The sequence below is a fragment of the Cetorhinus maximus genome, chromosome 17 (genome assembly GCF_964194155.1).
Source record: "Cetorhinus maximus chromosome 17, sCetMax3.hap1.1, whole genome shotgun sequence".
Classification (NCBI taxonomy): Eukaryota; Metazoa; Chordata; class Chondrichthyes; order Lamniformes; family Cetorhinidae; genus Cetorhinus; species Cetorhinus maximus.
The window spans coordinates 94,006,593-94,021,117 of NC_135895.1; the positions used below are offsets into that span (position 1 = coordinate 94,006,593).

At 43.1% G+C, this 14,525-nt stretch overlaps 1 protein-coding gene across 2 annotated transcripts in view; it reads right to left on the minus strand.

The window, feature by feature from the left end:
• The window catches only part of ddr2a (discoidin domain receptor tyrosine kinase 2a), a 173,691-nt gene that overhangs the window by 68,945 nt on the left and 90,221 nt on the right, over positions 1 to 14,525 (minus strand). For both annotated transcript variants that reach the window (XM_078561603.1, XM_078561604.1), the window contains one exon: positions 8,960 to 9,067. In XM_078561603.1, coding sequence (XP_078417729.1) covers positions 8,960 to 9,044 — 85 coding nt within the window. In that variant the 5' untranslated portion in view covers positions 9,045 to 9,067. The remainder of the gene's footprint in view (positions 1 to 8,959; positions 9,068 to 14,525) is intronic.

Here is a 14,525-nt window from a genome sequence, read left to right on the forward strand (position 1 = left end):
GTGCTGAAAATTGTGCAATCATCAGTGAACATCCCCACTTCTCACCCTACGATGGAAGGAAGGTCATTGATGAAACAGCTGAAGATGGTTGGGCCTAAGACACAACCCTGAGGAACTCCTGCAGTGATATAACTGAGATTACTGACCTCCAACAATCACAACCATCTTCCTTTGAGCTAGGTATAAAGAGAATATCACTTTTCCTAATATTACTGTGGGATGTGTTGGTGGTGGGTGTGTGTGTCTAATTTAATTAAACTGAAGACAGTCAGACTGCAAGGTTTAAATCATCAAAAAGGAATTAGATGTAAAAGCAGGTATTTTGAAATGGAGATCGATGAGCTAATATGAGATCCCAGTAGATACAGTATGAATGGAGTTTGCATTCGGAGATAGGTGAGGAGTGAATTGTTAGCTGTTGAATTTCAAAGAGGCATAACAGGAAGTTTTACAACTGGCAAAAATTGTAAATAAATAAGGCAAAGTTATTAAGTTTACTTTTCTCAAAAGTGCAGGCCAAACTTTTCTCCAGCAGGCATTTATGGTTGAAGCTCTAACTTCATCCCTTTAGTCCTTAATTGTGTGTACTGCAAAGGGTATGTTTAATTCCTTCCAGCAATCATGGACTGTGGTTGAAGAGCCTGCTTCCAGAAGATGAAGGATGTGGCTGAAACTCCGTTGGGTGTAGTAAGCCTTGAACGAGACAATGAACTCATGGTCCATTGGTTGGATAAATTAGGTCATATTTGCAGGTAAAAACAAAATATCAACATCTGGATGGGTCTCTGCAAGAGAGTGTGGATGCCCAGGTGCATGATCGAGGATTAGTAGGATCTTGAAAGACAGGCTCTTTTCCTTCAGATAAGTCCTGACCTCTGGCAGAAAACGACTGGTAAACCAGCCTTCAAATTTTACTGCTGTAACCTAGGCATTGCTGTTAGCCTTCCAAAAGACTGGTAGATGAGATTTATTTTTCCCTTTGAAAGCTCGAGTGTTTTCTAACCTATAAACCAATGTTGGTTTACATTTAAAACCAGCTACATTGGCACATAGCAGAAGTGTCAGCCTGTCCTTTGCTGTTTTAAAACCAGGGGCTGTCTTTTCTTCTTTTGAAATGTAGGTCCTATTTGGCATCTTCTTCCAGAATAGGCTAGTTTTGTCTGCGTTGAAGACCTGCTCTGCCTGGTAGCGTCTCTCCCCAATGTATTTCTGCAGCACTTTGAAAAACTCTCCTGTGGCTGCATGGTCAGCTGATGCGGCCTCCCCCAAAACTTCACATTTTGTAGCCCGAAATGCTTTTTAATGCGATCAAATTATCCTGTTTTGGCTGTGAATTCTTTGGAAGTCAAAGGAAAGACACCTTCTGCACCACCTTCATTGTCAACAGTGACACCATCATTACTCTTTTTGCTACTCTTTATGTGCAGGTACAATTCAAGTGCTTTGTCTCGAATGATAGCACCATTAACTGGGGTCCTGCTTTATGCTGGTGCTCTGTCCGCACGTTGAATAACTGCTCCGTTTCCTCTAAGTGTGGATCTCTCCTGCTCACAAAAATTAATCTGGCAGTATGGCTACCAGGTACACTAACACTGGCCCTTTATTTTTTCCTTCAGACTGTCTAACATATCTGATTGTGGATTCATTGACAGAGTATTCCCTGGCCAACATGTTAGTACTTGCACCATTTTTCAGTCTATCTAAGATTGTGACTTTTTGTTCAAGTGTTATCACTCTCCTGGGATGGTTTCTGCTTGGCTCTGACTCACTCATTTTTTAGTAAAGTGCTGTACTGTACCTGTACTGCAAAATACTGGTCGGGAATTACCATTAATGGCACGCAGTCTGCTGTGATTTGAGACGATATACGCGCAGTGCACATTTTCTACGTGGGAAAGATAATATGGAATCATTGTTTTTTTTTAAGGCCTCTAAATTCAGTATTTTATTTATTTTGGGACCAACATATGTTTAGGTGAGAAGTTTCAAATATTAAATCGCGGATGGATGAAAATTTGGGGCCCCGAACTGCAATCAGGTGTACAAGCACTTACACGCAGGTAAACAAATTTGCGATTGAGGGGGTCGTGAATGATAGGAATGGACTGTATTCCTTTTCTGTGATGTCACAGGAAGGAGTACAGTGACCTTGATTCATCCCTTTAAGACCTTGGATGAACAAGTAGTTCAATATATCACCAGAGTATTTCCGTGAAGTGTCCTCTGTGCTGAAATGGAAGGATTATAAAATTTACATGTGATCTAATCTTTGAGTTGGCGAGGTCCTTTTCCACCAAGGAAATGATATGGCAGTTCCTATCTTGTTTCGTTTTTCATTATATGTGTGTAAGAGCTTTTTCTTTCTTTGGGACAAATTAAAAACAGTTTCAAATGGTTTTATTTTGGGGTGAAATGGAAAATTACATGTCCACTAGATGGAAGGACTCTGATTTGAAATGGAAAATGGTCAGTGTTTATGCTAGTTATCTCTGTACTCCAGGGGATCTCTCATCAGTGATTCTGCACACAGGGAATACACAGCTTGATGTAATGGATGCTTTGCAGTGGTGAAATTGGACTACATGAAACATAAGTGACAAAGTAACAACCTATTCCAGTTTACTAATCATATAAGGAGTCGCAGACATTGTGCTATTAGTTGTTTAGTAGTACAGAACTTGAGTATTGCTGAAAAAAGACATTTTTTTGAAGCTTTTTGTCTTGCACTCATCAGGACAATCACAAGTATACCAATGTCAGGGGAAGCAACAACTTTATACTGTATGAGAAGAGGGTGCTGATTGGTTGGCAAGAGGACACTCATTGGTAGAGGCATTATCATGGAGAATGCACCAGTTAATGGTGACTGACAGTTAACTGCCAAGCATAGTTTTAAATTTTAAACTAGGCTACTTGACTCTGATTGGTCAAGGCATTACCCTGAGGAATGAACCAGTGAATGGCTATCACTTGTGATTAGCTGAAGCAGGCGCAATGTGTGTACATGTTCTTTCTGCCTGCAAAAAACAGGGTCCCATTATTATATGTAGCTCCCAGTACACGCAAATGCACCACATTGTGAGCCTGACTGACAATCTTAAAGTTGGTTGTCAGCGTAATGGAGGATTCCTTCACCTTTGCGAAGAGCACACAAGACTTGCATATCAATAGCAATGCTGTTTCCATGTGCTCATCTGATATTGCTAGCCTATTCACCAATGTTCCACTTAAGGAAGCCATGGACATTTGCGCTGCAGCGCTATATCATGGGGCAGAATTTTTCATCCCTCAGGTGGGCGCGTGCCCGACCCAAACGTGAGTGAAATAGTGTATGGTGGCATCGGGCGAGCGTCATCATGCACTCATGCACTCTTGCGATCTTTTGGTCGATGGGCACATGCGAGAGGCCGCAACGCGCCTGCCGACAATTAAGAGGCCTCTTAAGGCCCTTAAGTAATTAATTAAGCTGCATTTTTCACTGCCCGCTCAACCGTTTGGTTGGCAGGCGGACGAATAGGTCAGGCAGCCTTTGCATTTTTAATGAAATTTCATCCCAAGCAGGATGAGGTTTCCAGTGCTTACTAAAAAAGAAGGTAAACATTTTTTAATGTCCTTTTTCACATGTCCCTTGTCATGTGACTGAGTTGCGTGTGGGGACAGGTTTATCTCACATGTTAAAAATTTATTTTTGTATTTAAAATCCATCCGCTCCCTGAGGCAGCTCTGTGCCTTCAGGGAGCTGTCAGTGCACGATCCCCCCTGCATGCGCACAGCTCAGCACTCACGCTCCTCCTGTCCCCACCCTGGCAGCGCTGAGGCTCCCAGCGCGCATTTCACCTTGGGCTGCCCGTTAACCGGCAGCCAGCGTGAAATCGTGGTTTGGAACCTGATTGTGGGCGGTGGTCCGTTTCATGGCCGCTCCTGGGCCCACCCACCATGGGAAAAATTCTGCCCTTGGTGATCTAGACCCGCCATCATGGTGTGAATCCGTATTCTTTGAGCTTATGAACTTGGCAACTCATGCAGTTAAGTTCAGCTTTAATGACACCATGTATGCCCAATTAGATGGTGTTGCCATGGGATCCCCTCGAGGCCCAGCTCTCACAAACATCTTTGTTTGATTTCATGAGAAACGTGCCTTTGATGGAATGACACTAACCTCCTACCTCTCCTACTATTTCCAATAGGTGGATGCAGCATTTAACAATTTCCCTGCATGTCTTAATAAGCTCCACCCTGCACTCAAATTCACCTTTGCAAAGGAACAGTCAAATGAACTTCCCTTCCTTGACTTACGAGTTGAGAAATCCGCCAGGGAGTTCTCTACCACGGTCTACCACAAGCCTACCTTCACTGGTCAATACATGCATTGGGATTCTTACAGTTCCATACACTATAAGATTGGTCTTATCAGCAACCTCAAATAGGGCCCAAGTCATTTGCACACCGTGCAAGCTTGATGCTGAAATAGGGGGCATCAAAGACATTCTGCGGGATGATGACTACCCTGATCAGATCATTTTGCGCTGTATATCAAGTAAATTCATGAATGGGCCTGAGGCTGTTACTTTCAGCCCTGAAAAGTGCCCAGTTTACCTCAGATTACCCTGGAAGGGCAAGGTATCTCAAAAATTTAAGCAACAAGTGAAGCTAGCTGTTTCACGCTGCTACTATGCAGTAGCAACACAAGTGATATTAGCCACACAGGATGCTGCCGTCAAGCCAAAAAGACATTCTTGACTATCACACAAATGAAAATGTGGTATATAAATTTCAGTGCCAGTGTGATGCTAGGTATGTAGGCCGTATGTCCCAAAGACTGGAGGATCATATCAAACAGCATGTCCCAGCCACTGTTCCAAATAGGCAGGGTACAGACTGTACCCAACCAGCCCGTGCTTGCAAAACTCAAAACACAGTGTCCAGCATTAGATTCGATTCCTCGATTGGACAATAGTTGCTAAATAATCCTCAGTAAACATTACACTGACAGCCAATTTAGGATTATCAATTGGGCTCACAATGTGGTGCATTCGCGTGTACTGGAAGCTACATATATTAATACACAGGGCCGTTACTTGCAGCCAGAAAGAACATGTACACACATTGCGCCTTTTTCAGCTAAACAAAATAAGTAGCCATTCGCTGGGTCATTCCTCAGGGCAATGCCTTGACCAATCAGAGTCAAGCTGCCTGGTTTGAAATTTCAAAGAATGCTTGGCTATTAACTGTCAGTCACCATTAACTGGTGCATTCTCCATGGCACCACCTCTACCAGAGTCCACCAATCAGCAATCTCTTCTCAGACAGTATAAAGTTGTTGCTTCCCCTGACATTGGTATTCGTGTGATTGTCCTGATGAGTGCAAGATGAACAGCTTTGACAAAATGTCTTTTTTCAGCAATACATTGTGCTATATTTTCTTTATCGAATAGTTCAGGTTGTCTGCATCATTTTATAACTTAAAGATGGTGCAAGGCAAAAGAGAATGACAATGCTACAAGCAAAGAGAAGATGGGCAAAGAGGAAGTGTGAGTGGCATTGGCAGAATCATTCCCAAAGCTGCAGTTTAACCTCTTCTGCATTCCACCCTATCCCAGACCTTCCCTTTCATGCATTGTTCCATGCTCCCATTTCCCTGCCTCCAGACCTCCATTTTTTTTTTAAACCTGTTATCTCTCTAACTTTTTCCAGTTCTGATGAAGGGACATTGACCTGAAACAGTGGGTTGAATTTTTCCAGCCGTCTGGAGATGGGCTAGGAGGTGTGAGGGCTGGGAATATGACGAGGGAAGGTGTCGCGGGGATGGGGGGGGGGTGGTGGGGGGGAGCTCAACATCTTTTGACCTCCAAGGCATGTTGCCAGCAGGGGGTGTGGGGGGCATCTGTGGTGCAGCCGCTCAGCGTGCCCAATTAAGGGCCACCGCCCACTCTTGCAGACATTTTATCAGCATCAGGAGGGGCTGCCACCAAGTGGGGTGACCTGGCGGCCTTCCAGAAGGTTCCAGGTGTGGGAGGAGGAAAAGTGAGTGTCTCCTTAATGGCTGCTCATTGACCATTTGAGGGGCCCACCAGCAGCAATAGTTGTTCCAATAGCTAATTATCTGGCAACCCTCTGATTGGGCTGACAGCTCTGGGAGGCGGGGCGCTGTCCTAAATTGGCTCTGCCAGCAAAATGCCAGGGTCCCACTGCCCACTGGCAGGGGTTGGCAACCATTTCGGTCCCAGTAACAGGTCTTCTTCGATGGTGATAAAATTCAGCCCGTTTACTCTGTTCCTCTCCCTACAGATGCTGCCGGACCTGCAGACTATTTCCAGCAATTTCTGTTTTTATTTCAGGTTTCTAGCAGCCGCAGGATTTTGCTTTTGTATTAGAATTAGCACGAAAGCATCCTATTCTGGACCTGTTTTATTCTTAAAAATCGATGCAACATTAATTTTTCTTCAAAAATAGTTTGACTTAGTTTCAGTTTTGTAGCTTTACTGGGCAATTCACTGGCGTAAATACTGGGCTAGAAATACAAGGCATGAGTGAGAATCCACAATTTCGCTATCTGGTAAGTGCCTAATCTCAGACTGGCTACTTAGCAAATGAGGAAGAGGCATTTTCCTCAATGGAGGAAGGAGGAATCAGACTGTGAATCAATGCAGGCTGCAACCTTATGCACCTCCCATTGGCTACCTTGGGGAAGACATACCAGCAATGCATGACATCCCAGAACACTACCATTCATTTATTTGGGGGGGGTGGGAGTGATAGAGTAGGTCCTCGAAAGTTAAATTATAGGGACCTGAGAGATGTCGTAGCACTCAATGAGTTTAGTTATGATGTCTCCTCTCGGTATGATTAAATGGTCTGCTGATATTTACAGTCTAGCTTCACAAATAAAGAAGGGGTGACTTAGACAAGATGTCAAAAGACTCTCTGGCTGTCTTATTAAGTGATTGCAGGAATATTTGACCCTCCAAACATTGCCACATCAGTGCAGTGATGGCTTCAACGTAACTGGCCGTGCCTAAAATTGTGCCTCAGAATGTCTACAGCAATGCTGGGTACATGCTCAGATACTACAAATCTGGTCTTATTCAGCCAGACTAAGGTTTAACAAGAATTCCAAATATGAGAACACAACCACGAAAAATTCCACAGCTACCAAGTGATGAAAGTAGCAGGCAATCACGAGGGCCTGCAGGTGGAGGGGGATTTTAGCTGCTAGATGTTTTTTCTGTTTCATGTGCTTTAAAGTTCAGTCTCTCACACCTGCATGGAGAAATGCCACTGGTGGAAGGAATCATATCGTCACTGCTTATTACAGTGACAATGTGGCACCATAAGCAGCCTCAATTAAATTTCCTATACTATGTTAATTGCAAAAATACTGATTTTATTTCGTGATAGAATTATGCCACATGCACCAAACATAAAGTGTTGCCCTGGCAACTGATTAAAGAAAATATCCCAATCCTGAACCTGCCTATTAGCCATTCCTTGGGAACTTTCCTGTCAGACTCATTTCACAGGATCTCATGGTAAGTATGGATGAGGCCCATTCACCTCCTCTTGTTGTGTTCAATTGGAAGAATCTACCAGCCTCTTCCAACACTGCATGCAGTTATCCATTTAATGAAAATTTAGCCTCTTCTACCCTCCAAAGATATGTTGATTGTTCTTTTCGTCAAGCGCCACCTCCTAAATTAATCTCAAATTTGCCTTTCATCGAGTTGAAGCTGGACCCTTCTTTCAGGGCACACCTTGAAGTGGACATTGGGTGGTGGTGAGGGCAAGTGTTTATTCTAGTAGCTACACACACATATCCTGCACATTTGCCTTTGTTTCTTGACAATAGAAGCAAATATAAATCTGTGAAGAATGTAAATGAAATTGTTATGAAATAGATAATAAATTTTAAATAAAAGCGGTAAATGTTGAAAATGCACTGATCATAATGCATTCAAAAAGAGACAAAAAAAAACTTTGTTGTTGCAGATCCTTTGCTAAAACGGAATGTTCAACTTTTGATGAAGGATTTTACATTCAAAATGTAAACATACAAATAATAATAATCCTGATCTGCTTTCCAACATTTTCAGGTTTTAGATAAAAGCAAAATACTGTGGATGCTGGAAATCTGAAATAAAAATAGAAAATGCTGGAAAAGCTCAACAGGTCTGACAGCATCTGTGGAGAGAGAAACAGAAGTAACATTTCGAGTCCGCGTATTAGTCATACGGACTTGAAACGTTAACTCTGTTTCTCTCTCTCCACAGATACTGTCAGACCTGTTGAGTTTTTCCAGCATTTACTGTTTTCAGGTTTTATTTTAGATTTGGTTTGTCTAGTTCGGTTTAGCCAATCTAGTTCTACCATGTTGGTAGTTGCATGATAAAAAATAATGAAGTCGTTGATTCATCATATCAATCTCAGTCAATTGAAGTATATGTTGACATTGTGCAATAGTGTGAAATAGTTTATAGCCAGCATATCCAATCAATGGAAAAGGGGCATTAAGCTTGATCAGGGCTTCAGTAGTGCTCCTTCCTGCAATACTGCTTAATCCTTGGAAATTTTTTAAAAAGTTATTTTAAGTTTTTTTAAAAGTTTTAACAGCATCTTTGAAGATTCTACAGGCTGAAGTGGTTTGTATATCTGACCTGCCCATGGTAAAGAGCCAGAAGACAATGAGCTAATTTAGCATGCGGCATGAAATAAAGGAAAACTATAATGTTAATTAAAAAGCTCCCCTTTTGATTAAGTGACATTTTTAAGTATTTCACATATTATGTAATAGAACATAGGCTCTGGGAAGTTAAAATGCTTGGCACGAGGAAAAGATGGTTCATTGGTTTGTACTGTCATTTTTTTCAATTTAACAAATTGTCAAACCATATAATACATATCTAATCCTAAGAAATTATATCCCAAAGCATTGCACCAATCGCATTGCTGGCTGGCACCTTACCTGGATTCACCTGAGCACTTGCAAGACCAAAGCAATGTAGCAGCATCAACAGCAGGTGCATAATTGGACAGGAAGTGGCGACCATCTCAGGTGAGCAGATTTTCTGGTCTGAGAAAAGAATCAGAGTTAGTGTTGACCTGCAAATAATGGCATCACCTTGTCTAAACTGTATTTTGCCTGTGTAAATTCACCTTATTTCTATAGAATGCCTGGAATCTCATTAGTCTCACTTTTATATATTTTTCTGAGATTATAAACAGCTGTAAAACCTCACCTACTCTGAAGAAATTAGTGCAAAATATGTACCAAGTCTTTACATTGCACTCTACAGCCATGGTTAATCATCTTATCACTGCAACATCTTCAATAGGACAGGAGCAATGTGATATTCATAATCTGAATGTGGAATATGCCACAATTACTTAAAAATATCAGCCATTAATAAAGAATTCATTCTTTAAAAAATGAACATCATATTTACTGTTTGTTTCTTCTTATGTCTAGGCAACATGTCACGTTATTTGCAGTTTTTATTAGGACAATGAGTACCAGGCACAGAAAGAAAGGACTGGCATTTATATAGTGCCTTTCGCAACCTTGGCATATCCCAAAGCACTTTGCAATGTAGGGAAACACAGTAGCCAATCTGTTTTAGTCATAAGGAATAATATTGGCCGAGACATCAGGAAAACTCTCCAGCTCTTTTTCAAATTGTGCCATGAAATGTTTTACATCCACCTACATGCGGGCAGATGGGGCCTCGGTTTAATGTCACATCCAAATTAAAGCATCGCTGGCAGTGCGGCTACTGAGCCCCAGCTAACAATGAGACAAATAGGTTATATTGCTTTAGTTCACATGGATAGTTTATTGTGGTAGAATTATGACTGGGGCAAGATTACATCACACTGGAGTACAGTTTAATTTTCTTGACCTTATGCAACTTCCTATGCCTGCGTGTTACAAAATACAGAAAAATCAAACTTTTCCCAAGTCAACTTTTAAAATCAATAAAACATTTAATTGTTCTAGGGATACTTCTTGTTAACAGCAATAACTGCCACTACTTGGCTCATTAATGTATTAGTAACTTCCTATATTTTGTTGTAAACATTTACGTGTTGCATTTAGTCATTTATATACTTTTAAAAACAAACTGAAAAGCATTTCTGCAGTAATTTTCATACAAAATTTTCACATATTCTCAGTTTTATTTCCAGTTACAGATCCCAAACTTTAAAACATTACTGACAGTGTTGTGCGTTTGCACCTGATCTGTGCATTAGCCTCAAAAGCAAAAACACAATACCCATCATCACTGTGTGATTTATTCCACATGGTGTTTGCAGGTTTTAAACAAAACAACTGGGATGAAGTTCCAGAGAACTGGAGCAGGCCCTTTAACCAGTCTGCCATGGCACTCAGCTGCCCCTGTGGCTGTTCTCTGATCTGCGTCCAGGGTTAGAGGGCCCGCCTTTATCCTGCGCCCGCCCCCACCTGAATGAAAACCCTGTCGTTCAGGGCACTTTTTCCCTGAGGTGGGAATTGAGCTATGTGCCTCTAAAGAAGCCATTCAATGGCATTACCATCGCTGAATCCCCCACTTTCAACATCCTGGGGGTTACCATTGACCAGAAACTGAACTAGCCATATAAATACCATAGCTACAAGAGCAGGTCAGAGGCTAGGAATTCTATGGCCAGTGACTCACCTCCTGACTCCCCAGAACCTGCCCACCATCTACAAGGTGCAAGTCAGGAGTGTGATGGGATGCTGTACACTTGCCTGGATGAGTGCAGCTCCCACAACACTCATGAAGCTCAGCATCATCCAGAACAAAGCAGCCCGCTTGAGTGGCAGCCCATCTACCACCTTAGACATTCACTCCCTCCACCACCGACGCACAGTAGCAGCAGTGTGTACCATCTACAAGATGCACTGCAGCAACTCACCAAGGCTCCTTTGACAGTACCTTCCAAACCCGTGACCTCTACCACCTAGAAGGACAAGGGCAGTAGATGCTTGGGAACACCACCACCTGCAAGTTCCCCTCCAAGCCACACACCAGCCTGACTTGGAACTATATCGCTGTACTCTCACTGTTGTTGGGTCAAAGTCCTGGAACTCCCACCCTAACAGCACTGTGAGTGTTCTACACCACATGGATTGCAGCGGTTCAAACAGGCAGAGCACCACCACCTTCGCAAGGACACCCACCTCCCATGAACAAATAATAAAAAAAAGAGGCCAGCCTCTCAAACCAAGCAGGTGTGGATGGAAACCACCAAGGAACTAAGCAGCAGAGGTGTCGTCACTCCAATGAGACACAGTGTACCAAAATGGTCAAGGACCTCAGTGCAGGATGAGAGAGTGAATGGAATAACACTTTCAGGTGCCAGGCCTCACACTCTGACTCTCCTGTATATTATTCATCAGGACCGCACACCTTGCAGCTTCACTCATTCCTCTCTCTCCAGCCACATCACATTACCAACTGAGCAACCAACACTCACCCTCAGTCTATTACCCTCAAACACCAATGCCCCACAGTCACTTTCCACAAATATTGCCTTCCCCTCCTCTCCATTTCTAATACTCATCCCTCTCAGTTGCCTCTCCTTGAAGATGAAGAGAGCACACAACTTTAGAAGAGACAGAGACGCAGGGGGTGGTCTTCCAGCGACAGGCACCTTTACGGCCATTGGCAATGTGTGCCCACCTGGCCAACTGGGAAGGGGCCTCCTTGTTCCAGGAGGTTTCAGATGGCAGCAGTGACCTGTCATGTGAGCATGAGCTTACTGCTGTCCTTGAGAGAGCTTACCTCACTGCAATCCCTCAGATCCCAGAGCAGGACCTCCTGATAGGAGTGACAAACCCAGGTATCATCTCCTTTCCTGTCATTGGTGCAGCCACAGGAATCAATGTCCAGTTCAGCCATTTTGACCCCTGCCGAGGTCCCTTTAATTAGAAATCCTTCCTTTGACAGATTCGGTGCGTCATCCTGAACACCCCTCTCTGATTGATTGTGAAACCTAGAAGTGGAATGCTAATGCCGTGCCACAGTTATGGAGCCACCACAAAGCCCACTGCAGATCCTACCCGCTACAGGTCCCACTATTAAATTCGGGACTATTTCAATCCGCCCGCTCTCCCGTTTTACACAGTCGCACGCAAAGTCAAAATGCTCTGTTGTCGTGAGGGTGAATAAAGCAGTAAATGCTATTCTGAATCGGTCCAGTGTCCCTAATGCAAAGCCCCTGGATCAATGTACTCCAGTCGCACTGGTCCTATTCTACCCCATAGAGCAAAGCACCTCCTTGGCTACAAGACATTGGCCAGAATTTTCAGCTTGGTGAGTGGACATGCACCCGACCTGACCAAGTGTGAAATGACGCGCGATGATGTCGGCTGAGCGTGTCGACGTCAACGTGCAGTCGTGCAATAGTCGGTGGGCGTGCGCCGGAGCCAGCAGCCCACCCGCTGACAATTAAAAGGCCTGTGAAGGCCATTAAATAATCAATTGTGCTGAATTTTTCACCTAATGGTTGACGGGCAAGCCAAAAGGCCAAGCGGCCTTTGCATTTTTTGGGAAATCTCATCCACGGGCGGGATGAGGTTTCCAAAATCAAATACAAGTGAAATAACTTTAATTTTGAATTAAAAACAGGTCCCCGCTCATGTGACAGCTCCGTGCCTCAGGGAGATTGTTCAGCGCTCTTTCACGTGCTAGGCTGGCTCGCCTTCCTTCCCCTGCCCGCACGGGCGGCGCTCAGCACTGCCGCTCGCGTATCACGCTGGGTGGGCCTTAATTGGCCTGACCGCGTAAATTCGCGGTGTGCTGCCGATCGCGGGCGGTGGTCGGCTTCCTGACCGCTCCGGCCGATCCTGCATGCCAAGGGCAAAATCCTGCCCATTGTCTGTCGTTAACAAAATTCCCTCATTGTCATTCTCACATCTGTTACTCCAGTTCAATGCCTGAAATGTTAGTGAAAAGAAGTTTCAACAGTTACTGTAACAGAGTTTAGGGAAAGGTTGCAGTTCCATCCTGCTCCCCAATCACGTATGATCCTGCAATACCCAGAGAGGAAGTGACTAAAATAAAAAAAATCCACTGCCTTCTGAATTCCAAATGCTTTGTTTTCTTTTGGTGCATGCAATAGAAAAATACTAAAAAGAAAACCAGAGAATCTCATAATTTACAGGCTGGAAAATTATAGTAATTGTGTATATTGATACAGTCAAAGCATTTGATAATGACAAGATGCTGAGAAGTCTTTTTTTAAATAGTGGTGGGATACAGACAATTCAGGATAATGGGAGCTGTGTCCACTGCAACATTTGGTACAGTGCTAATGTTTCCCATGTTGCAGCGACAGAAATCCACATCACTGCTCTCCTCTTCATCTTATAATTTGTGCCTCATTTCCCCCACCCCGCCCCGGATAGTATTTATTCAGCTTGCATAAATCTGATTTAAGTTACAGTCATAGAAATTTAAGGCACACAGGGACGATATTCAGCCGTGTGTGACCATGGCGACCGAGATAGCCAGCTTAATCTCACTTTCCAGCTCTTGATCCGTAGCCTTGTAGGTTGCAACACTTCAAGTGCAAATTCAAGTGTTTTTTTTTTAAAATGTTAAGAGGGTTTTTATCTCAAGCATCCTTTCAGGCAGTGAGTTCCAGACCTCCAGCACTCTCCAAGTGAAATTTTTCTTTTCAACTCTTCATTAATGCTCTGCCAATTACTTAAATCATTCCCCTCTGGTTATTTTTTAATGGAAAAACTCCTTCCCATCCACTCTTTAGGCCCCTCATAACTTCCAACACCTCAATTAAATCTCCCCTGAGCCTCCTCTGTTCTACATAAAACAATCCCAGTCTATCCAACCTTTCCTCATAGCTAAAATTCTCCATTCTTGGCAACATCCTTGTAAATCTCCTCTGTGTTCTCTCTAATGCAATCACATCCTTCCTGTAATGTGATGACCAGAACTGGATGCAGTGCACTAGCTATGGCCTAATTAGTGTTTTACGTACTTCTAGCATAACCTCCCTAACTCTGCTAGTCTATGTCTTGGCTAATAAAGGAAAGTATTTGTGTGCCTTTTTAAACCACATTATCTACTTTTTCTTCTACCTTCAGGAATCTGTGGACATGCACTCCATGATCCCTTTGTTTCTCTATATTTCTCAGTATCTTACTTTTATTGTGTATTCCCTTGTTTGCCCTCTCTCATGCATTACCTAAGTGCAAGTTCCTGGAAGGATCCCTTAAAGAAAGATAGATAACTTAACTTATTAGCCAGAGCTTTTATATTAACTATATCCTGTGGTCTTATGTGAGGTTCTACCATCACTTCTCCCTAACGCCCCTCATCGCTTCCCTATATCTTATAATGAGACCCTCTGCAGTGGAGAATGGCCTGGGGGATTGGATGAATTGTCGGTGTCTTATTTCATGAAGTTTAGTTTGTTGATAATTTCAGCTAAAAGAAATCATGGGGGTCTGTTAGGCTTTGTCAAGTAGCTGACCTTATTATTCCTAACTTTCCAGTTCAGCTGTG